We start from the raw sequence: 23,751 nt of genomic DNA, 5'->3' as shown, positions 1-23,751 counted from the left end.
TGAAGTTTGAGTAACACTGCTACCTTCTCAGGACAACTAGAGATGGTTAATAATTGGCCCTTGACACTATATTGATACCATATCCTAAAAAATATTTTTTTCTTTATTTTTAACGGGATGAGGGTGTCGCTGATCAGGCAGCATTTATTGCCCAGAGGGCAGTTCAGAGTCAACCACATTGCTGTGGGTCTGGAGTCACATGTCAGCCAGACCAGGTGAGGATGGCAGTTTCCTTTCCTAAAGGACATTAGTGAACCAGGTGGGTATTTCCGACAATGGCAATGGATTCATGGTCATCATTAGATTCTTAATTCCAGATATTTTATTGAATTCAAAGGTCCCCAGAATGTTATCTAGGTCACCGGATTAACAGGATAATACCACTAGGCCATTGCCTCCCCTTGGAGAATGAACTTGGAAAGGATTGCATTGTTTTAAAATGAAAACTGAAAAATTAAGAGCACTATTTATGACTTCAAACATTGACCCAACAATTCAGTACTCCAATACATTTTTACCTTTGGTATATTTTAGAGCTGATTAAAAACAGTTTAAATTAAAATTTTAAAAGATTCAAGAAAATGAAGTACAACTAATGTCTGAACCCTCAACCAGTAAAACAGCATTTATTTGAATAAATTGAAGAAAACATTTAAATTTCTTATGCAAAAATATTTGTTGCACTTGAATTCAGTAGACTGTTAATGGCTTGCCTTAGCTACATTTTTAAATTGCTTTATGTGATGAAAGTTGTGTAATACATATTATCATCATTCAACATTGGATTGTTTTAAAGAGATGCAGATGGATGTCGGTTACTGTTGTGAGATTTTGTTTCAAGTCAGCAGAATCATTCTGGAGTGACCTAAATCCAGAATTGCTCAAAGTAAGTGACTGCAAACCTCGGTGGTGTTAATGGAAATATGTTTATACTTCTGAGTTTATGACAGACAGATCAAGCCAAAACTGTTTTCACTTCAGTTAATGACAACTAGAATGAAGATCAAAGGGAAGTTTTTACTGTCTCTCCTAGCAAGATTAGGGTTCACTTCTGGGAAGCCAGTCACTCTTGGCAGAAGAGTCTTAAATGTGCAGCTTTCAGACCAGAAGAGTTTGGACAGCAATCTGCAAGTGATTAGAAGGAAAACAGTTTAAGATCTCAGGTTTGTAAAGAATTAATTTCAGCCAATGCTGAAGGGAAATCATCAAATATTCTCTGCAGTGCAAAGAGATGATCTGGAAAGCAGTCAATATAGAAACCTAAAGTGTTGAATAGGAGTGTAATTTCTCTGGTCTTGAGACTCTAATTTAATGGTGTTGGGAAATAGGTTGTAATTTCTTCGATGTTTGTATTAAGATCTTTCCAAACGTGTAATGTATTTATAGAGAGAGAGCTTTGATTTTATTTTATTTTATTTTCTTTTTGTGTAATAAATTTGTTGTTGTTTAAAAAACATTTGCAGCATCATGTAAAAAAAGTTTGACTAACCAACATATTAACTAACAGCAAAAAAAAATTTAAAATATGATCTATCAAGCCAAATTTCATGCTCCTTTCCTCCAGATGCTGCTTGACCTCCTATGTTCTTCCAGCCTCCTGTTTGTTAACCTTTAATTCCAGGATCTGACTTGTCCACTAGTACCATTAGTTGGAATCATAACACTTACACAACAAAAACCAGGAATAATGTTTTACATGTCAGATTCTTAATTACAGTTGCCTATAACTCCGTAAACAGGTTAAAGAGATTATAATTTTGACCATTTGAACATGTATTTGAATGTGTACTGTGTTTTGATAGTCAGTGATATACATTAAATTTAACATATAATATGAAATATAGAATCATACAGCAGAGTAACAGGCTCTTCAGGCTAACATATCCGTACCAACCATGATGGCATTCTAAACTAATCACATCTGCTTACTGATATATCCTTCTATTCCCTGTCTGTTCAGGTGTCTGCCTAAATGCCTCTTAAACTAGGGTATCTGCTTCTACCACCTACCCTGGTGGTGCATTCTTGGCATCTACCATCCTGTGTTTTTTTTTTTAAAAACTTGTCTGTCACATCTTTTAAACTTTCCCCCTCTCTCCTTAAACCAAGTGTTCTTCCCCATTTCCCCTTTAGTATTTGACATTTCCACCCTGGGAAAAAAGACTCATTCACCTTATCCATGCCCCTCATAATTTTATATACTTTCATTAGGTTGGCTCTCAGCCTCTGACACTCAAAAACAATCCAAGTTTATCCAACCACTCTTCGTAGCTAATACTGGAAATGCTCAGCAGGTCTGGCAGCATTTGTGAAGAAAAAGGTCAGAGTTAATGTTTCAGGTCCGGTGACCCTTCCTCAGAACTGATGGTAGCTAGGAAAGCGTCAGTTTATATGCAGAAGATAGGGATGGGGATGGGGTAGAGAATAAACAATACGATAAAGAATAGAGCTCAAAGAGAAAAGAGCAGTTGGATAGACAAACAAGTTGATAATGATCTGGCTAGGAGGCTAAATAGCTTAATAGGGACTGTTAGTGATTAACAAGAGGTAGTGTGTAATGGTAAGCTATGTGATAACAAGGCCTGGTGTGTGGGGTAGGGGGGCTAGGACATGGGAGAGTTTAGGCTCTAAAATTATTGAACTTGATATTGAGTCTGGAGGGCTGCAGGGTCCCCTCCCCAATGAGGTGTTCTAGCTTGCGCGGAGTTTTGCTGGAACACTGCAGCAAGCCTGAGACAGATTTCAGCTAGAGGACAGGGTGGTGTATTAAAGTAGCAGGCAATTGGAAGCTCAGGGTCTTTTTTGCGAGCAGAATGTAGATGTTCTGTGAAATGGTCACCCGGTCTATGCTTCATTTTCACCAATGTAGAGGAGACCACATTGTGAGCAGCAGACAAATTCTGGGAAGTGCAGGTGAGGTGTTGCTTCATCTGGAAGGTATGTTTGGGCCCTGGGATACTGGAGAGGGAGGAGGTAAATGGGCAGGTGTTGCACCTTCACCGGTTGCAGGAGTTGCACCTTCACCGGTTGCAGGAGAAGGTGCTGCAGGGCTCTGGGTGGGTGTCGGAGGTGAAGGAAGAGTGGACTAGGGTGTCCCAGAAGGAACGGTCCCTGTGGAAGGCGGACAAGGGAGTGGAGGGGAATATGCGTCTGGTGGTGGCATTTCGCTGGAGGTGGCAGAAATGGCTTCTTCTGGATGCGGATGCTGGTGGGTTGGTAGGTAAGGAAAAGGTGAACCCTATCACTGTCACGGGAGGGAGGAGAGGGGTGAGGGTGGAAGTGTGGGAGATGGGTCGGACCTGGTTGAGGGCCCTGTCAACGACGGTGCTGGGGAATCGTCAGATGAGGAAGAAGGTGGACGTTTCGGAGGCTCCCTTGTCGAAGTTGACCTCATCTAAACATATGTGATGGGTACAGAGGAACTGAGAAAATGGCATGGAGTTTTTACAGGAAGCAGGGTGCAAGGATGTATAGTCCAGGCAGCTGTGCGAATCAGTGGGTTTATAGTGGATATTAGTGACCAGACTATCCCCAGAAATGGAAACAGATGTCTAGTAAAGGAAGGGAGTAGTCAGAAATATACCAGGTGGAAGTGAGGGCAGGGTGGAAATTGGAAGCAAAATCGATGAACTTTTCCAATTCCGGATGAGAAAGGGAAGCAGCACCAATGATATCATCGATATATCAGAGAAAGAGTTGTGGGTGGGGGCTGGAATAGGACTGAAACAAGGAATGTTTCACGTACTCCATGAAAAGGCAGGCATAACTGGGGCCCATGCAAATACGCATGGCCACCCCTCTGACCTGAAGAAAATGAGAGGAGTTAAGAGAATTGTTGGGGGTGAGGATGAGCTCGGAGGTGGTTGGGGACAGTTCAGGCTTTTGCTGCATGAAGAAACAGAGAGCCCTAAGACCATCCTGGTGGGGGATGGGTGTGTAAAGGGATTGCACATCCATGGTAAAAAGGAGGCAGCTGGAGCTTGCAAACTGGAAATTTTGAAACTGGCGTAAAGCGTCAGAAGAATCATGGATTCATTTGGGCAGGTACTGGACCAGGGGAGAGAACAGTGAGTCAAGGTAGGAAGAGTCGAGTTCTGCGGAGCAGGAGCAGGCTCAAAGAATGGATCCGCCTAGACCAGTCCCGTTTGTGGATTCTTGGAAGGTGATGGAAGCGAGCTGTGCAGGGCTGGGGGACTATCAACTTGGAGGCAGTAGGTGGGGAGATCACCAGATGAATTGAGGTCAGTTACCATAGTTGATATAATGGCCTGATGTGTCATGGTGGGGTGATGGTCCAGGGGAAGATAGGAGAAGGTATCTGAGAGCTGGCACTCAGCCTTTGCAATGTAGAGGTCATTACGCCAGACTACAACAGCACCACCCTTATCAGCAGGCTTAATAACAAAGTCAGGGTTAGATCAAAGTGCGCGGAGTGCAGTCAGTTCAGAGGGGGGCTAGGTTGAATTTGGTGAGGGGTGGGGCTAGAGAAATTGAGGCAACCTACATCACATCGACAATTCTCGATGAACAGATTGAGTCCAGGTAAAAGGCCAGAGGGATGGGTCCAGGTGGAGGGAGAGCGCTGGAACTGGGTGAAGGGGTCTGTGGGATGGGAAGAGGACTCTTGTCCAAAGAAATAGGCATGGAGACGAAGACAGCTGAAGAAGAGTTCAACAATGTCATGTTGTGCCCACAATTCATTAAGGTGGGCACGCAGAGAATAAATCTGAGACATCTGCTTAGTACAAAACATTTAGCTTCAAAGAAAAGGTTAGGTAGGATGGTGAATACCTGATAGGAGGTGGGATTGGAGGAGGTGATGGAATCAGAGGGAAGGGGAGGAGAGGAAGGTTCTAGAAAGCCATAGGTATATCTCGGAGTTGTTGTATCTTGTGGGCCTTGATGCCTGAAAGGAAAAGAAAAAGTTTGTTAGCGTGGTGAACGAGCAGAGGATGAAGTGGAACTGCAGAGTGGTGCAACCCTGAGCCAGCGTGTTGCAATGCTGTTGCAGAGAAAGATCGAAAGTGTGCATATAATGCTGCACGGCACTGAGTGTGGATCTCAGGATGTGACGAGAGCAGCTGTCTGTGGAATGTTGAATGTCACAAGATATGTCTGATCCTGGGAGGATTCAAAACCTGAGGGATGAAACTTAAGTTGGAATCCATGTGGGGTGAGTCTGAGCCAGATGGAGTCACTAAGGAATGTGATACGGCTACAGAAACAAGTTCTTGCAAATACTTGGTCAAACACCAGGAAGTGAGTAAAATTAATGTCGGCAGACAAAAAAAATTGGAAAATCCTGTCAGACACGAGAGCAGGATTTCTTCAAGGTGGGCATGCCTAGAAGAGACATGGCAGTGAGTTAAATACATAATAAAAACCGAAAGAACTGTGGATGCTGTAAATCAGGAACAAAAACAGAAGTTGCTGCAGGTCTGGCAGCATCCGTGAAAAAAAATCATTTCAGGTCCAGTGACCCTTCCTCAGAACTCAATATCCTGGCAACCTCTTTTACACCCTCTCCAAATTCTACACATCCTTCCTACAGTTTGGGGAACAGAACTGCATAAAATACTCCAAATGCAGCTTAATTAAAGTTTTACACAGCTGCAACATGATGTTGGATAAGGCTGAAGATAACAAGAACTGACAAGAACTGAAAAGAAGCCTAACAATGGACTGCTTTGTGAATGGAATTATGCTGAGTCAGTCAGGTCTGCTATGAAATCCGGAACTGCTGTTTCTATCAGGTAAAGCATACATTTGGGCAAAACATTTGGTATTGCTCATGTACATGGATAAGTCGAAAGAAGGCATGCATTTGGACAAAACGTTCAGATTGCATGCATAATTCCAAATAAGGCACATACTTCACACAAAGGCTTGTGTATAAAGAGCCTGAAAAAATCCTTTTGTTCAACAACGCTTTGAAGATTAATGTTTGAAAGCAGTACCCTACCTTAGGAGGCATGGTGAAGATATCGTACAGGGTCTCAGCTTGGCCGGCTGCAAGATTCTCCTGGCTAATAACATTTGGGTTTAGTTACAGAAATCAGGGTAGTGAAAGACAGTGACAGATATAGTTAAAAGTGTGTTATTTGTTTAAGTACTTAATAAATGAATTGTGGTTTTATAGAGCTCTATGTGTATATTGTCTCTCAGAGATAGGCAACAATGACTTGCCAACTTTTATACTCAATGCACCAACTGATGAAGGCAAGCATGCTGTGCACCTTATTTACTACCTTATCCACCTGTGTTGCCACTTTATGGGAACAATGGAGTTGGACACCACGATCCCTCTGTATATAAATGCTACTAAGGGTCCTGTAATTTAGTGTAAACTTGCCATTTGCATTTGACCTCCCAAAATGCATCACCTCACACATTTGGATTAAACTCCATTTGCCATTTCTCTGTCCAACTTTGATTGATCTAAAATCTGTATCCTTTGATAACCTTCCTCAGTATCCACAACTCTACCGACTTTTCTGTCATCTGCAAATTTACAAATCAGACCATCTACATTTTTCATCCAAATCATTTATAATGTGTATATATATAAAGTTACAAACAACACAGGTCCCAGCACTACTTCTTGTAGAACACTACCGATCACAGACATGCAGTCATAAAAAGACCCCTCCACAGCAACTCTGTCTTCTATGACTAAGCCAGTTTTGTATCTAACTTGTCAATTTATTGTGGATTCCATGCAACTTAATCTTCTGGATCAGTCCACCATGAGGGACCATGTCAATGCTTCAGTAAGACAACATCCACTGCCCTACCCTCATCAATCATTTTTGTCACTTCCTCAAATGTCAATCAAGTTGGTGAGACAAGACCTTCCCCCACATAAAGCCATTTGACTATCCATAATAAGTCCATTCTTCCCCAAATGCAAGTAAATCCATCACTAAAAATTATTTCCCTGCTACTGATTTAAGGCTCACTAGCCTATAATTTCCTGGATTATCCCTGTCTCTCTTATACAAAGGAACAATATTATTCTTCAGTCTCCTGGGACCTCACCTGTGGCTGAAAATGTTACAAAGATCTGTCACAGCAATCTCCTCCCTTGCCTCCTTCAGCATCCTACGATAGATCCCATCTGACCCTGGGACTTATCTAACTTAATGTTTTTCAAGACACCCAACATACCCTCTCTAAACTTACCATCATCCATGTCCTTCTGTTGGTGAATACCGATGTGAAGTACTCATCAGGAAGCTCACCCACTTCCTTTTGTCTCCATGCGTAAATTCCCTCCTTTGTCCTGGAGTGGACCTAACCTCTCCCTAGTTACCTTCTTGCTCCTAATATTATGTATAAAATGCCTTGTGTTTGTCAGTGCCACTTATACAGAATCCACATTGAGCTAATATCTTTCCTCAATATTGCGTTAATTTTCTCAACTGTCAATGCAACTACACTTTTTTTTGTCTGTCCTTTCTAAATACTGTGTTCTTATCCTTGGACACCCTGAAGCCATGTCTCTGTAATCCTGACTATATCATGTTTCCTTCTATTTGCATGATTAATTCATCCAAGTTATTGTGAATGCTCCATGCATTAAGATGCACACACTTAAGGCTTTCTTCATTAACGTTACTTGTCCTATTCCCATTATTTTACACTGTGGCCTTGTATGATACTGGCCCATGATTTCTCTGCCTAACATTTTTTCTTATTCTGCTTTCTGTCTTTTGTTTTTGTCCTTGATTCCTCTTCCTTTGACTCCTGACATAGCTTTCCATCCCCCTGACATTTTAGTTTAAAGCTTTCCCAACCACTCTGGGAAATACTCCCCCTAGGCCATCAGTCCTGCTCCTGCCCAGGTGGAACTGATCCAGTTTGCACTGGTCCCACCTCGTGCAAAACCAGTCCTGGTGCCTCAATCTGAAAACCCTACTCCTCACACCCTCTCTTTAGCCACATATTCATTTGATATATCTTGCTATTTCCACACTGACCAACGCATGGCAATGGTAGTAATCTTGATATTACTACCTTTTGAAGTCCTATTTTTCAACTTATTTCCTAACTCCCTAAATTCTCCTTTTAGGCCCTCATTTTTTCCGCTGTGTTTTTTGCATCATTGTGTGTTGTGACCATTACTGTTTACACTTCTTCTAGAATGACCTGCAGCTGCTCTGATACATCCTAGCCAGTACCAGGGAGCCAACATACCAACCTGGAATTTCAATACGGCTACAGGAATGCCTATTTCCCTCATAATTGAATTCCCGATAACTATTGCATTCCAATACGTTTTACTCGGCCCCTGTGCAGCAGTGTCAAAGTGGTTTCACCAATTTGGCTGATGCTGTTTTCCCTTGAATAGGCCGTTCCCCTCAACAGTATCTAAAGTGGTATATCTGTTTTGCAGGGGAGACTCTTGCACTGCCTGGTGGTCACCCATTCTCTTTCTGCCTGTGGAGTGACCATCTCTCTATATGTGTTGTCCATGATACTCTCCACCTCGCGGGTGCGTCATGGAATCCCTAGCTGCCGTTCAGCTCCAAAACCCGGGCTACCAGGAGCCGCAGCTGAAGACTCTTCCTATACATATGCTGGCTCCGTGCATTGGAAACATTCCTGGCTTTCAAAATGGAGCAGGGAGAGTGCACCACTGCTTTGAGTTCGCCAATGACTTACCCCTTTGAAATTAAACCAATATTTACTATCAAAGAATATAAATTATTTGGGCCCTAGTCCTCATTTATATAGTCCTTACAAACTATAAACCAAAAAAGTACCTCATCCTCTCTGCACCAAGTTCCTACTGTCTTCACAAGCACACCTGCTATCAAGATGTGCTCTCTCCCAACTGTTCAGGTGCGAAGCTTGTTCTTTATTATGCAATCGACCTGAACGATTCTTCGTCGAATACAACATCCATTACTTCACCTGAGATGCATCTTGTTCCCTAACTTTCAATTATCATTACGGGCTAGCTATTATCTGTTGCGGCTCTGAAACTGCTCTTTTTCAGTCCGTGTTCCGATGTATAGTGTAGGTATGTTGTTTTAAGACAAGCGAGAGAAGTTTGTGTTGTTATTTAAAACAGGAAATACCATGTCCGCCCTACACTTCCGATATAAAGATGTCGTATGTGCAAGACTTCCATCTCCCACACTGTCTCAATGTCATGTGATCGTAGTCTCGCGGACAAGCTCGCGCCGATTCACTGCACGACAGTTGCGCAAATTCATTTTGCGGCGTAGCAACAGGCTGGGCTGAAGATGTCTGGACACAGCCATGGGCATGGCCAGTGTCAGTGCGAGGGGCAGCCGGACCCCGCCGAGAGAGGCCTGGAATATGGCCTCTTTCGGAAGATCGACCAGGAGAGGCTGGAGTGTCTGAATGAGGCGAGTGAGGGCTCTGGCAAACTGGTCTTCAAACCCTGGGAGGAGAGGCAGGACCGGACTAAGGTGCGACCAGTAGTGTCAAGAGATAGTTGTCCTAGTTCAGATCTACCTTGGATTTGTACTGTGGGGGAGACAGGCCTCAAATACTGATCCCACCGTAGTTTCAGAGCCAAATATTGTTCAATGTAAATTACTGATTGCAGTACAGTACCGCAGAGAGACAGGCCTGGGATCAGAGATTTACAGTAAATCCGTTATTCGGGATGGAAAAGAAACGTCAATCGAAAACCTCACGGAATAAACACTGCCCAGAAGCGATCACGAGGATGCCATCTGATAGCAGTCATATCATGAACCGCGAGAGCAGAAATTAATTGGATAGTGTAGTTGCCAAAAATAATCAGTATAATATTGTGCCCCCACATCTGGTGCATTTATTTTGTTTTTGGATTGGTGAAAGTATCTCCTGCTCAACTTGCTGAAGGTAATTGGCTGGTAGTTATACTTTTTAAGAAACATATATGATGTCAGGCCAGTGCTTGATTGGTCTACAGATCAGCTGACTTGGCTGTGGCATCAGTTCCCTGATGTTAAGTAAAAAAGAATTTGCCGGGTTAACAGGACTAGGTATCTAAGTGTAATGCCCCAGTGCAGTGCCTTGGCTGTAACTAATGTCTGTTTTTCTATTCTCGTAGAGATTTAGTAGAATCAAGTTATAGCAGTAGAGATGTAAGGTGTAAACAGACTTAAAGCAGAACTAGTAACTCAAGATTGGTATCCATTAGGTGCTGTGGGCTATCAGCAGCAGCAGAATTCTACTCCGAGACAATCTGCAACCTCTCGGCCTGGTATGTCACCTGCTGTACCATTACCGTGAAGCCAGGGGATTAATCCTGGTTCGATGAAGAATGCAGGATGACATATCATGAGCAGTACCAAGTATACCTAAAAATAAGGTCTTCACATGGTGAAGTAACAAAACAAACAGGACTACTTGCACGCCAAACAGCATAAGTAACAAGTGATTGACAGAGGTAAAACCAACAGATCAGATTTAAGCTCTACAGTTCTCACACAATCAGTTGTGAATGGTGGTGGACGAGTAAACAATTCACTGGAAGAGGAGCTCCACAAACATCCTCATCCTCAATGAGGGAGGCAACATGTCAGTGCGAACTATAAGGCTGAAGCATTTGTAACATTCTGGGGGTTACCATTGACCAGAAGCTGACTGGACTAGCGATCTAAATCAGGGGCTCTTGTTGGTACAGTGTTGTGTCACAATAAGAAGGCTGTGTCCTTACATCTGAGCCAGATGGCCCAGGTTCAGGAGCAGATCAGAGATAGGAATTCTGCAACGAGGAACTTACCACCTGACTCCCAAGGCCCGTCCATCATCTCCAAAACACATTAGGAACTTTGATGGCATACTCCCACTTGCCTGAATGAGTGCAGGTCCAACAACACTCAAGAAGCTTGAGTCATTAGGACACAGCAGCCTACTTGATTGGGACCACAGTCATAAACATTCACTCCCTCTACCACCAATGCTGAATAGCAGCACTGTGTACCAAGTACAAGATGCATTACAGAAATTCACCAAGATTTCTTAAACAGCATCTTCCCAAACCCATGACTATCTAGAATGACAATGGTACCAGATATGTAGGAACACCACCACTTACGTGTTTCCCTGCCAGCCACTCAATATCCTGACTTGGAAATATATTACTTTTCCTTCAGTATTGCTGGGCCAAGATCCTGGAACTCCCTCCCTAACAGCATTGTAGATCTACCTACACCAAATGACTGCAGCAATTCAACCACACAGCTCACTACCACCTTGTCAAGGGCAACTAGGGATAGGCAATAAATGCTGGCCCAGCCAGCGATGTCCGTATCCCATGAATTAATAAAAAACGTTTTTTTAGCTCCTACAAATCTCTAAACAGTAGTGAACAGTTGTATATTGTACATTAGCAGTTCTGCTGCAGTGGCATAGTAGTTAAGAATGTTGTTATTGTAACACTAGCAGTCTTGTTGAGTGTTACTCAGTTGTGTATACAGACATGAATATTGGAAGAAAATTCAATCAGAGAAGAAAAAAGTGCCCAGAATTTCTGCAGAACCTATTGGGGTCTGTACTCTCATCTTAAGAGTTTCAGCAACTACAGGAAGATACTAAAATATGATTCTAATTTTCAGTTGTTGCAAATTATTATTGAACAATAATATCTTAAATTTGCTGAGCATAATTGTGTAAGTCAGTGATGTACTGCATCTGATTATCTTAATAATTGTGACAAAATGCCTGTTTATTTAATTTCATGAGAACGGTATTTAGTGTTAGTATGATTAAAAATTGGATGATTATAATACCATACTTAATAAAGTACCAAATGTATTATACATAAATTTAATGTTTTAAGCAATACTAGAATTGGCCAATTAGATATGTGGGATATTGGATCCTGAAACTTTTGAATAAATGGCAATGCTAATAGATATAACTGAAAGAAGAAAAAACCTTTGTTATCCAATATATTTTATAACTTTTCTCATGCAGTTTGTAGAAAGTGACGATGATGAGGAGCTACTGTTTAATATTCCGTAAGTACCATTTTTAAATAAGCTCATTACACATAGTTGCAACAACCCATTGAAATATATATAGTTTGAAAATGTTGACAGGCATTTGTATGCTATCAAATTTGAGAGGTCCATATCATTGTGATGAGTACAAAGAACAATACAGCACAGGAACTGGCTCTTTGGCCCTCCAGGCCTGTGCCGACACATTTTGCTAGGTGCTAGGTTTCCCATAGTTTCTTGAATAGCACATCAGCTGCAGGCAATAGGCGAACTTGATGCAAGCTTCATAATGCTGTTATGAGTCAGTGTTTTGGATTTCTGTAAAAGTGTTACGGGGCCAATTTTCCTTCTGGTCTTTTCCTGCTTCCCTGCAAATATGCACAAGTACTGGTATATAAAAACCACAACATGAAATTGGGTCATTTGTTACGTCAACCTTTATCTCTACAAGAACATCCATCTATCCAATCTAATATGGAACATTGATTGGTTTATGCCTCTGCCTCTATTTCAGCAAATGATTTCACAGTTTCATAACTCTGTGATGGGAGGTTTCTCCTGGCCTCTGTTCAAATCTTTTGCATTTAATGTTTTAATTATGACCTCTGGTTCCAATTACTGAGGAGTCAAGAGCCAATCAGTTTCTACCTACTCTGTCTTATTACATCATAATATGTCTAACAAATCATCCCATAATCTGCAATATTCAAATGAAAGAAAACCAAATTTCTGAGCCTTCCTTCATATTTGTATTTCTTCATTACTAGGCAGAATTATTATGAATTTGAACACTTTTCTTCATAAAGCTTTAATATTCTTTCTACAAATGTGAAACTCAATATGGTATTCCCTAACTGAGATCTTGATAATGGTTAATAAAAGGCTCATTATTTCTTTTTAGCTTTTATATTCTCTACGTCCCAAAAAAAATGTTAATACTGTTGTTTATTGAATTTTAAGTTATCTGCCACACGGTGTATTGTCCTCTGAAGTTTAATGTCCCTATTAAACTTTAGAGGACAAGACAACTGAAAATAAATCCAGAATCTGTAGTTAAACAAAATGTTTCTTGTGACACTATGGGCTGGTTTTTATATGGCCATTTTCCATGGGAGAGCCCTGATAGAATTAAGCAGCTTCCCTTTCGATTGAGGTTCCCAACAGCAGAAATGTTGTTTGTGAGAAGTGATGTTTGGCACCAGTGCACCCATCAGAAATCAGTGTGTGGGGCCGAAAAAGAAGGGTAAGACTGAGAGAAGATTTTTTTTAAAGCGACAAAGATAGTAATTTATGGAGTGAGTTTCAGAAGGCAGGGTGGAGCATCAAGTATAGGAAACAAGTCTGAAGATCAAAAAATGCGTGTAAGGATGTGAAACTGAACGTACATGCCAGCAGAAAAGTGACAGATAAAACTTGTTTCAAATTCCATTTATTTTTTAACTATACTTATTTGCATAAAGTGATTTACTGAGGGAGCCTGCTGTATATCTGCACGTACCAGAATAAGTCTCGATCTGCTGAGGTGTTTAAAGTGATAATTAATTTTTATCCTGTTTCAGTTTCACTGGCAATGTGAAGCTCAAAGGAATAATAATAATAGGAGATGACGATGATACCCATCCTTCAGAAATGAGACTGTAAGTGCCAAAGAATTTTATTATTTTAAGTTACTTAGCATTAGCACTTTAAAAACTTATTAAAATATATAACTCTATTTAATTGCATTGGAAAAGTTGCATCTTTGACAATTTCATAGCAAAAGTATAATCATGTGGCTCTAGTAGAGAGCTCTATACATGTTTTTGCATTTTTAGTCGTTGAATACATTTTTTCTAATCTAAAGGTACTGTTTTTTTAGCTGCATTACCAAATTGTCAAATGTTCTGAAAGTGATGGCTAGCCTAAGCAAAATGACTCCAAACTATACAAGTGTGAATCAGTGAGTTAGATGTTGTTTGAGTACTGCAAAAAATTGTCAGAAAACACACTATTTTGAGAACATTAACTTGGGTTATTTTGGGGATTGGAAGTGGTAGATCTGAATAGTTTATTTAGCTGTGACACCACCAAATAACAAAAATGTATTCAGTGCTCTACATCCTCACATAAGTGCTCTATCTCAAGGGCAAGTAAGGAGGGGCAATAAATGCTGGCCTATCCAGCGAAGCTTACATCCCCTGAATGAATAGAAAAAGTCTTGAAATTTAGCAGATGATTGAAGTTACATGTACGCCAAAAACCTTTCAATCCGTCAAGCCTGCGATAGATCATGTACAATTTATTTTACTGTGTACTCCATGCATTTTACATAATCTCGTGGGAGGTTCCAATAAAGGTTCTATTGGATGAGGTGGTAGAACGTTTACTAGAACTGTGACCATCCTGTGCTGATGGCATAAAAGAAATCTGGAATGAAGAGTCTTATAGTGACCATAAAACCTTTGTCGATTGTTGAGAAAGAGCCATCTGATTCACTAATGTTCTTTAGGGAAGCTGCCATCTTACCTGGTTTGGCCAACATGTGACTCCTGACCCACCACAATGCAGTTGACCCTGTTGAATTTTTAGCAACTCTAGAATTATCCCAGTTATTTACAATCACTCATTGCTGTGGGGAGATGGTGGGCCGCCTACTAAAACTCTGACTATCCTATGCTGATGGCAGAGATGTGTTGGTAAGGATACTTGAATCCAACAGAAGGGTGGTTTTGAGCTATGGGATTACAGTAGGGGGAATCCTAAAATGAAAGAGTATTGCAAGGGGATTGTAAGGTACCACTGGGCAATCTGTTAACAACTACATTCAAAGCTTGAAAATTGGATATGAGTTACCTTTTAATGTTTGCATTCTATTCACCATTTTAAAAAACTTTAAAGAAAGTAAAGGTAGTCAGGATGGGGCAGTATGGGAAAGGCACTAAAACTGGTCAGAGGGAGTGGTGACAAATGGGGAGATATTGTCATGAGGTAGGAATGAGAATAGTCAATAAACAAGGAAGGAAATAGAGGCTGTTTATTAACTCTGCTTGGCATTAGCAGACTGCATAGCAGGTTTTCCTAATGCAGAGCTGGAAAACCTTTAAAGTGCATACTGAATGAACACAGTAAGTTTGGCAATTGTAGCATCAGTGCAGTATAAATTCTTAAATGATGTAACCTTCCTCAAAACACTTTGAAGTTAAAATTAGTTACTGGGAATGTCACTTCCTTCAGTCAAGGATAGAATTCCCTGTTTTGCTTTTCAGATTGTTCTGAGTTCTAACTATGAGCAGGCATGATAGTAAAGGGCACATTAACACTTTTTACCTGGTAATGACTGGGAATATGACTTTCCGTAATTTGAAACAAGCTGGAGCATGGTGGGACAGGCTGTGCTAGGGTCTCTGGCAGTAATAGGAGAGGGAGGCCTGTGCAGGGCAGCAGGTGATACAGTGGAATGAGGTAAATTGTATTTTGACAGTAGAAGGGCTAATTTGATGGTCTGAGATGCTTATACACTTACAGGAAATTCACAAGCTATGTAGAACATGCTAGACATTCCATTTTTGTTTTTCAATCAGGTATAAGAACATCCCACATATGTCGTTTGATGACACAGGCAGAGAACCGGATCAGGTATTTCAGCTGAGCCGGGATCTCACCGGTGAAGTAGAATATACAACAAAGTATGTCCATTTTGATATTTTATTCAGTAAATTGGTGTCGCTAGTAATGTCAAACATACAAATTGTTATCCAATTTTATAGTGATGCCCATTTTGTAAAAGAGAGAACATCAAGCACATTGTAAATGTTGGCTGCTGATTCACTGAAGCATGTTTCGCACTATTGGTGAAGACTAATTCTCGCCTTGCTACACTGTTCCCTCTCCCCTAAAATCTCTTGAACTGGTACTAATGTGGAATTGAAACTAAATGCAAGTTATTCAGAGTAAATAAATGGTGGACAGGAAGAGAAAATTATTCATCTAGTTTTGTTTTGCCTGACATCTGACTATAGATTTTTTAAAAAAAAAGTAAGCCTCTTCCAAATTTTTTAAAATTTCCAGAAACCACATCCAGTTATCTCAAAAACTCTAAAATTATTCATCAATATATTGAGTGTTTATTACTTTGGTGTTTTTTTTTTGGTTTACACACTGATCCTTTACCTTTAGGAACTGAGTTTAGATTGACACTGCTTAGATGAATTTTTCTCTAAACAGCAAAAGTGAACTTAATTTAGATAATCACAATACAGTTTCTGCAATATAAACACTCGCTGAAAATTCAGCCGAAGTTGAAATTCAGTCAAAGCCAGTTTATGTTTTCAGTTTGATACCAATTCCAAATCCAAAGTGACAAAAGGTAAGTGTAAAAAGAAGTGTTCCTGCGTACAGAGGCGACACATTTATAAAGTACACGATTTTAAATTGTTTCCTACCATTGAATGTGGTCAAAAATACACTCCTAGAAGGCTAGGTGCCTAAATTACTCCTATGTCATTGCTTACAAACCAGCCAAAAGATTTTGCCATCGCTGATCTGTGCAGACCTTTGCCAAATGGCATTAAGCAGTCTAGTCACAATAGTTAATTAACCAAATGGCTAAAGTGTACTTAGCTGTTCTTTTATAGTTGCAAGAGAAATTAACAGATATCACAGCAGTGTTTTAAAGTTCTACTACCCTTTATGGAGCCCATCTTATAATTACCCTCTGTTACCTGCAGAAGATGGTAATTTGAATTACTTCTTACCCCAATTAGGAATTACCATGTGTTCAACACTTTATCACATTTCTATCTTTTTTTTTCCCTTTTAGGATAGCTCGTTTCTCAAACATTCACCATCTTTCCATTCACATAACCAAGAATTTTGGTGCAGCGACTTCAAAAATTTATTATGTAGGTTTGCGAGGAGAGTGGTCAGAGGTGAGTTTGAAAGCACATTAAAATTAGCTTTGAAAAACTTATAAATAATGCACAGCCATGAGCTTACATTCTTCTTGGAGTTATATCGCACAACAAATACTGATATTACTTTGAGTTTGGAAAAGCACAAGATATTTTCAGTGAGATGGTGTGGAATTTCACTGGTGCCCATTGAATATATTGAAGTTATCTCACTGCAATTTTTTGGACTATGTAATACTTATGATCAAATAGCATGCACTTGAATGATATTTTCCATACATAAGTCAATAATCCTGCTGTTTCTGGAAATATGATTACTAGTGAAACTTCTTTTCCATTTTTTTTGTTCATTGAATTTTGTTCCTTTTAGCCTTCCAATCCTGGATATTGTGATTTGTATTTGGATACAGTGCCACAAGTATCAGTGGCCTTCCAGTACCTTTTATGACCATCAGATACAGCAGCAGAATTAGTCCATTCAGCCCATCAAGTCTGCTCCACCATTTGATTATTTCGATATGTTTCTCAGCCCCATTCTCCTGCTTTCTCCTCATAACCTTTGATCCCCCTACTAATCAAGAACCTATCTATCTCTATCTTAAAGACATTCAATGATTCGGCCTCCACAGCCTTCTGCAGCAATGAATTTCACACGTTCAACATCTTCTAGCTAAAGAAGTCCTACACTCTGCTGCTAGTGAAAACATCTTATCCACGTTCACTCTGTATTCTGTAAGTTTCAATCAGATCCCCCCCTCATCCTTCTACACTCTATCAAGTACAGTCCCAGAGTTTCAACTGTTCCTGAGATGAAAAGCTCCTCATTCCCAGCATCATTCTCGTGAACCTCCTGTAGATTCGCTGAAGGCCAGCACATCTTTCCTTAGCCCAAAACTGCTCACAGTATTTTAAATGTGGTTTGACCAGAGCCTTATCCAGCTTCAGCAGTACATTTTTGTTCATGTAGTCTAGTAGTCTCAATGAATGCTAATATTACATTTACCTTCCCAACTGCTAACGGAACCTGCGTGTTAACCTTAAGAGAATTCTGAACGAGGACTCCTGAGTCTGTGCTTTAAATTTCTGAAGCCTTTCTGTATTTAGAAAATAGTCTGTGCCTCTATTCTTCCTACCAAAGTGCATAACCTCACACTTTCCCATATTGTATTCCCTCTGCCACTTCTTTGCTCACTCTCTTAGCCTATCCAAGTGCTTTTGCAGCCTCCCCAGTTCCTCCTCATTACTTGTCCCCCCACCTATCTTTCTGTCATCTGCAAACTTAGCAACAATGTCCTCACTTCCTTCATCCAGATTGTTAATCTATAATGTGTTTAGTTGTGGACCCAACACTGACCCGATCATCTTTCATTTAGGACAAGCAGCTTGATAATCTGTTTACCTGTTAACCCTAAGGGGCATCAGAGCTGTACCAGATCCTTTGTTGTCTAAAGTGTAAAGTTGTCTAAAGTTGTTGTCTTCATGTACACCACTGAGTAATAATCAGGAATGTTAACTTTTTTTTAAAGAATGGTTTGTTCTATTCCTGAGCTAGAGATGCTAAGAATAATTACAGCACAAATTCAAATGCAAAGTAGGCATCTGACTTGGAACCTTCTTGGTGTGTGGGGCTTGGTATATTTAGCTACCAAACCCACTTGCAGATTTATTTATTTTGTTAACTAACCAATAGCCCAGTTAACCTGGAGGCTAGAGAATCCTGCACTTTCTCAGTCCACTGTGTTTATCAGCTGAAAATGTGGCAGAAATTGCTATGCCAGAGTGGGGTTCTTAAGTGACACTCCTGAGCACTCTGACACAGAACTGACAATGATGCTACCAACTATTTATTCACAAGATGGCTGCAAAAAAGATGTAGTTTTTAAAATTCTTCTTCTTTATTATTCAACAACAACAACTTTGATTTCAGTAACACCCCAGGAAACTTCTTGGGCATATGACAACAAAGTGGATGCTGAGCCAAAAAATGACTCTTTAGGATTACTGAGCAAAGTCTTAGTTGTAAAATGTAGTTTTAAGGAAAGTCACAAAAAGGAGAGGTGGAGAGATGGGGAGGTTTACAGGCAGAATTTCATAAAGTGAGCATATACATTTGAAGGTGTGGTCACAAATGGTGGGGCACAAAAGGGCTACCAAAAGCCACTAACGGTCTCCATTAACAGCTATTCACCCACCTAGCCAGATCCACTCCTTTGTCTGTCCAGCTGTTCTCTCTCTTTCGGCTCAATCCCCATCTATTGTTTACTCCTTAACCCCGCCCCCCCACTTGATCTTCTGCATATAACCCAACATTTTCCTAGCTACCATCTGAGGAAGGGCCACCGGACCTGAAACGTTGACTCTGATTTCTCTTCACAGATGCTGCCAGACCTACTGAGCTTTTCCAGTAACTTCTGTTTTTGTTTCTGATTTACAGCGTCTGCAGTTCTTTTGGTTTTTATTGGGTGCCCAGAGGTTTGGAGTTTAGTTCTGGAGTTAGACAGATCAGGTCATGAATGGAATTAAATACAAGAATGAGAATTTTAATAAGAGGCATTCAAAAATCAGAAGCCAAATAGGTTAAGATCGAGCAGGACTTGGTACTGAATGGAATATGGGCAGCAGTTTTGGTGGAATATGGTTACAAAGAGTGGAGGATGGTAATTCTGTCTTTCTTAAGCAGTATTGTAGTCCTCATCATATTGCCTCCAACATCAGGATAGAAATTACATTTTTGGGGGAAAGAGATGTTAAATTTGTGACTTAAATCATCTTTTGATGCTTAAGCTTCAGCCTAAGCTAGAAAGATGGGAGTGTAAGTTTGCTCCTGACATATGAAAGGGTGTTGTTAGTGTAGTTTCAACTGAGTTCCTAGTGTGTCCAGAGCACAGAACATTGCCATAGCTTTGCACTAAATTGGAAACCTCACTTACTTATACAGAGCACAGATCTTTGTATGTGAAATAAGAACATAAGAACTAGGAGCAGGAGTAGGCTATCTAGCCCCTCGAGCCTGCCTCACCATTTAATAAGATTTTGGCTGATCTTTGAGACTCATCTCCACTTATCTGCCCACTCACCATAACCATTAACTCCTTTACCTTTCAAAAATTTATCTAGCCTTGCCTTAAAAACATTCAGCGAGGTAGCTTCAACCACTTCACTGGGCAGGGAATTCCCCAGGTTCACAACCCTTTGGGTGAAGAAGTTCCTCCTGACCTCAGTCCTACATCTGCTTCCTTTTATTTTGAGGCTATGCCCTCTAGTCCTAGGTTCACCTGCTAGCGGAAACAACCTCCCTGCCTCCACTTTATCTATTCCCTTCATAATCTTATATGTTTCTATAAGATCTCCCCTCATTCTTCTGAATTCCAATTAGTATAATCCCAGTCTACTCAGTCTCTCCTCATAATCCAACCCTCTCAGCTCTGGAATCAACCGAGTGAATCTCCTCTGCAACCCCTCCAGTGCTAGTATATCCCTTCTCAAGTAAGAGACCAAAACTGCACACAGTACTCCAGGTGTGGCCTCACCAGGACCCTATACAGCTGCAGCATAGCCTCCCTGTTTTTAAACTCCATCCCTCGAGCAATGGCAGACAAAATTCCATTTGCCTTTTTAATCACCTGCTGCACCTGCAATCCCACCTTCAGCGATTCATGCACAAGGACACCCAAGTCCCTCTGCACAGCAGCATGCTGCAATTTTTTACCATTTAAAACATAGTCCATTTTACTGTTATTCCTACCAAAACGGATGACCTCACACTTATCAACATTGTACTCCATCTGCCAGACCTTTGCCCACTCACTTAGACTATCTATATCCCTCTGCAGACTTTCAATGTCTTCTGCACACTTTGCTCCACCACTCACCTTAGTGTCATCTGCAAATTTTGACATACCACACTTAGTCCCTAACTCCAAATCATCTATATAAATAAAAATATTACGTGATGCATTTTAATTAACCGAAAGTTTAGGTCATTTCTCTGTGTAATCCGATTTTTGCTTCACCTGACCTGAGAATACTTAAATGCAACACCACTTCTTGAACAAAATCTTCCACGTCACTGACCTCAGTCCGTTAAAGGACATAATTTTTTGTTGAACAAAAAAATTTGTTAGAATTAATGCAAAATGAAGCTTGTAGAATTTTAATTTCTGTTTTGTGACAGGGCCACAGACATGAAGTGACACTTTGTACATATGAAGCTTCTGCCAATCCTACAGATCATAAAATTGACCTCATCACTCCTCAGACACACTTCATTGCTTAAAATGTGACTTCTGATGCTCCAACATGTATGGAAAAATGAAGACTGCACTAACAAGAAGAAAACACTTCTAGAATTTCAGGGACTTCTTCAGTAAATCCGCAGTGAAATGGAATACAGTACAATAGAAAAGCTTCAAACAATTGTGTCTATCTTGTAAATTATAAACCAGCAAAGATGTTCAAGCAGAAGATTAATAAGGAGGCACCATTCACTCTTTAATTGGAGTCTGCAGTTGCTGCTTTAATTCATAAGACTTAAAATACAGATTTGGCAACTAAATAGAAGTGGATAGCATTTGATATTCTTGGCCTAAAGCAAGAGTTTCCAAGAAAATACCTGATTTTGATTTTTCATCAGTAGTGTTTCACATGTATTTGGCAATATGTGTTGAAAATCTGAGTTCCATGTGCCGCTGTCAAAATCTGCACATCGGAATAATCTGTTGCTTGTGATGTTTTTCTACTCCTGTAGCCATTTAATTCTTGAGCAATAACGCGGTCTGCAAGCATGATCACTTAAAACTTGTATTTCTCATTAATTACATAATGGGAAAACATCTATTTAAAAGGTACACTGTAATGTCTAATCAAGATTCCTAAAGTCTGCATCTGTGATTGGCAACCTCGTTGATTTTGTAATTTTCAGGGATTGAGCTTTATCAGAGACATGTAGATTCATAACTATGCTGTTTGAATGCTATAAGAAGCATAAACTGATGTCAGTGATCTTGAAATTATGAAGAGAGACTACTTTGACTCTTAAATGAGATCAAAGATCAGGAGCAGGGACAACACAAACGATCTCTCTGAAATTAACGCAAAATGTATTGATTTCATAATGAAATAATCCAATAACATCCTTATTGGTCCTAAATAAATCGCTATCAGTCTTTTCAATCTTTGTCTACAAGTTGCTGTTTTTCCTGAATGCCTTTATGCATTAGATTACGTAACCATGAAGATCATTGTGCCCTTTGTGTATCAATGAGGTGAATGGAGGTTCACTGTGCTGTACAGTTTAAAACTTGCATTGACATTTTGCCCTTATATCCACTTTGCTTGAACTTATCTGTTACACACTCTGGGTTTGGAAGTTACTGTGATGATACGAGAAAATGCAACCATTGCTTTGAAGAGAAAATAAAACTTGAAAATTATTGCTGTTCTTGGATTGGTGATGTGTGATCCTCTCACCTCTGCTTGGCAGTTACATTGCAGATTACTTAACTAATATTTGCTGGTAAACAGTTTTTAATAAATATGTCTTTAAAAATAGTTGTATTACAGTTGACTTTCAACACAATACATAATTGTGAGTGAGCTGTCTTGTATACGTGCCTCGTGTATGCAATTACATGATGGCAATAAAGTGTAAACCACAAATGAATATAAATCTCTCCAGCTATTGATGTATGTTTTACTTAAAATTTGCCTCACACCTACAGTCAACCTAGACTGTCCAAACAATTTAAATCTTCCATACTGCTTGCTAAGCTTGAAATGATACCCTTTAATTGTTGCAAAATTGATCATTTGTGGTAAAATTTACAACAACGAGGTTTACAGGAGTGAAGGTTATTGGTGAACAGGATAGAAAATAAAATTGAATCCTTAAATGAAAATCCTTTCCAAAGATGGTTGTTGTTACTTGGCATCCAAGAAGTGTCTCCTAGTTAATCTTTTTCAGTTCTTCCAGAACTTTTATCACAATTTCCATTCTTTCCTCTTCACAGCCTCCACGTTCCAGCTTTACTATGATGAAATTCATCTCTAGGCACCAGTTTGCATTTTCTTTTTCCAGCTGCACAGTATTGATAAATGTAAAATGGGGCAAGAGAGTTAAGATGCTAAGATGTTAAGATGATTTGGAAAGTAACATCTGCTATTTAGTGTGATTCATTTGAGGACTAGTCCTCTGGCTGGTTGAAAAACAGTGCTGGTTGTGATTGTGACTCTTGCCTTCAGGATTAAATCTTCCACAGTGGAGGACATTGAATCCCATAAAGATCCAAGTTAGTCAAGTAAGATTAGTCTTTAACAAATCCATACTGAGTTCCATTTATGAGGGGTTGCCTTTCAAAATGACAATTTTGTCCTAGTTCATTGTGTCTTAGTGTTCCACCACCAATGTTAGGCTGATTGACTAGTAGTTGCTGAATTTGACCTTCTTCCCTTTTACTTAAACAAGCATGTAACATTTACAATCCTCCAATCATCTGGCACTACCCTCATATCCAAGGATGATAGGAAAATTGTGGTCAGAATATCCAATTTCTACCCTTACTTTCCCTGGCAACCTACAATATACACAACCCAGACCAGAATGTGGAAGACTGCAATCTATTAACTACTTTCAAGTACTCAGATTCTGAAGCACAAATGCAGCATGACCTAGCCACCCACCTGCTGAAATTCCAGTTGATTCTTGTTGATTGATGTGACTGTCACATGTGGAGTCACTTAAAGGTGTTCTCCTCTTCCAGTAAACTGAGCTGGGGAAAAAAAATTAGACTGTCAATTCATGGGACTTCAGAACCAGTCCCAGGATTGTGCTGACAGAGATGTCACTTGACAGACGCCAAAACAGACTAGGAGCTCACAAATCTGAAATCTCGCCT

At 40.1% G+C, this 23,751-nt stretch overlaps 1 protein-coding gene across 1 annotated transcript; it reads left to right on the top strand.

The window, feature by feature from the left end:
• The first annotated feature begins 9,143 nt into the window (after positions 1-9,143).
• Positions 9,144-22,526, top strand: pithd1 (PITH (C-terminal proteasome-interacting domain of thioredoxin-like) domain containing 1). The gene is made up of 6 exons (XM_048612859.1): positions 9,144-9,440; positions 11,944-11,987; positions 13,529-13,606; positions 15,530-15,634; positions 16,768-16,876; positions 21,033-22,526. The coding sequence occupies exons 1-6, from the start codon at positions 9,252-9,254 to the stop codon at positions 21,132-21,134; spliced, it is 627 nt and encodes a 208-aa protein (XP_048468816.1). The 5' UTR covers positions 9,144-9,251; the 3' UTR covers positions 21,135-22,526.
• The last annotated feature ends 1,225 nt before the right edge of the window (positions 22,527-23,751 follow it).

Source organism: Rhincodon typus, chromosome 27, assembly GCF_021869965.1.
Source record: "Rhincodon typus isolate 14 chromosome 27, sRhiTyp1.1, whole genome shotgun sequence".
Taxonomy (NCBI): Eukaryota; Metazoa; Chordata; class Chondrichthyes; order Orectolobiformes; family Rhincodontidae; genus Rhincodon; species Rhincodon typus.
The sequence above is the reverse complement of the archived record's forward strand: the minus strand, read 5'-3'. Positions and strand labels throughout refer to the sequence as shown.

What these genes read in the sequence shown, in the direction of transcription:
- pithd1 (XM_048612859.1), top strand. Translation starts at nt 9,252, where the DNA reads ATGTCTGGACACAGCCATGGGCATGGCCAGTGTCAGTGCGAGGGGCAG. An exon ending in GAAGTAGAATATACAACAAA is followed by an intron (nt 15,635 to 16,767) that starts GTATGTCCATTT and finishes TTTCCCTTTTAG; the next exon opens with GATAGCTCGTTTCTCAAACA. An exon ending in TGCGAGGAGAGTGGTCAGAG is followed by an intron (nt 16,877 to 21,032) that starts GTGAGTTTGAAA and finishes GTTTTGTGACAG; the next exon opens with GGCCACAGACATGAAGTGAC.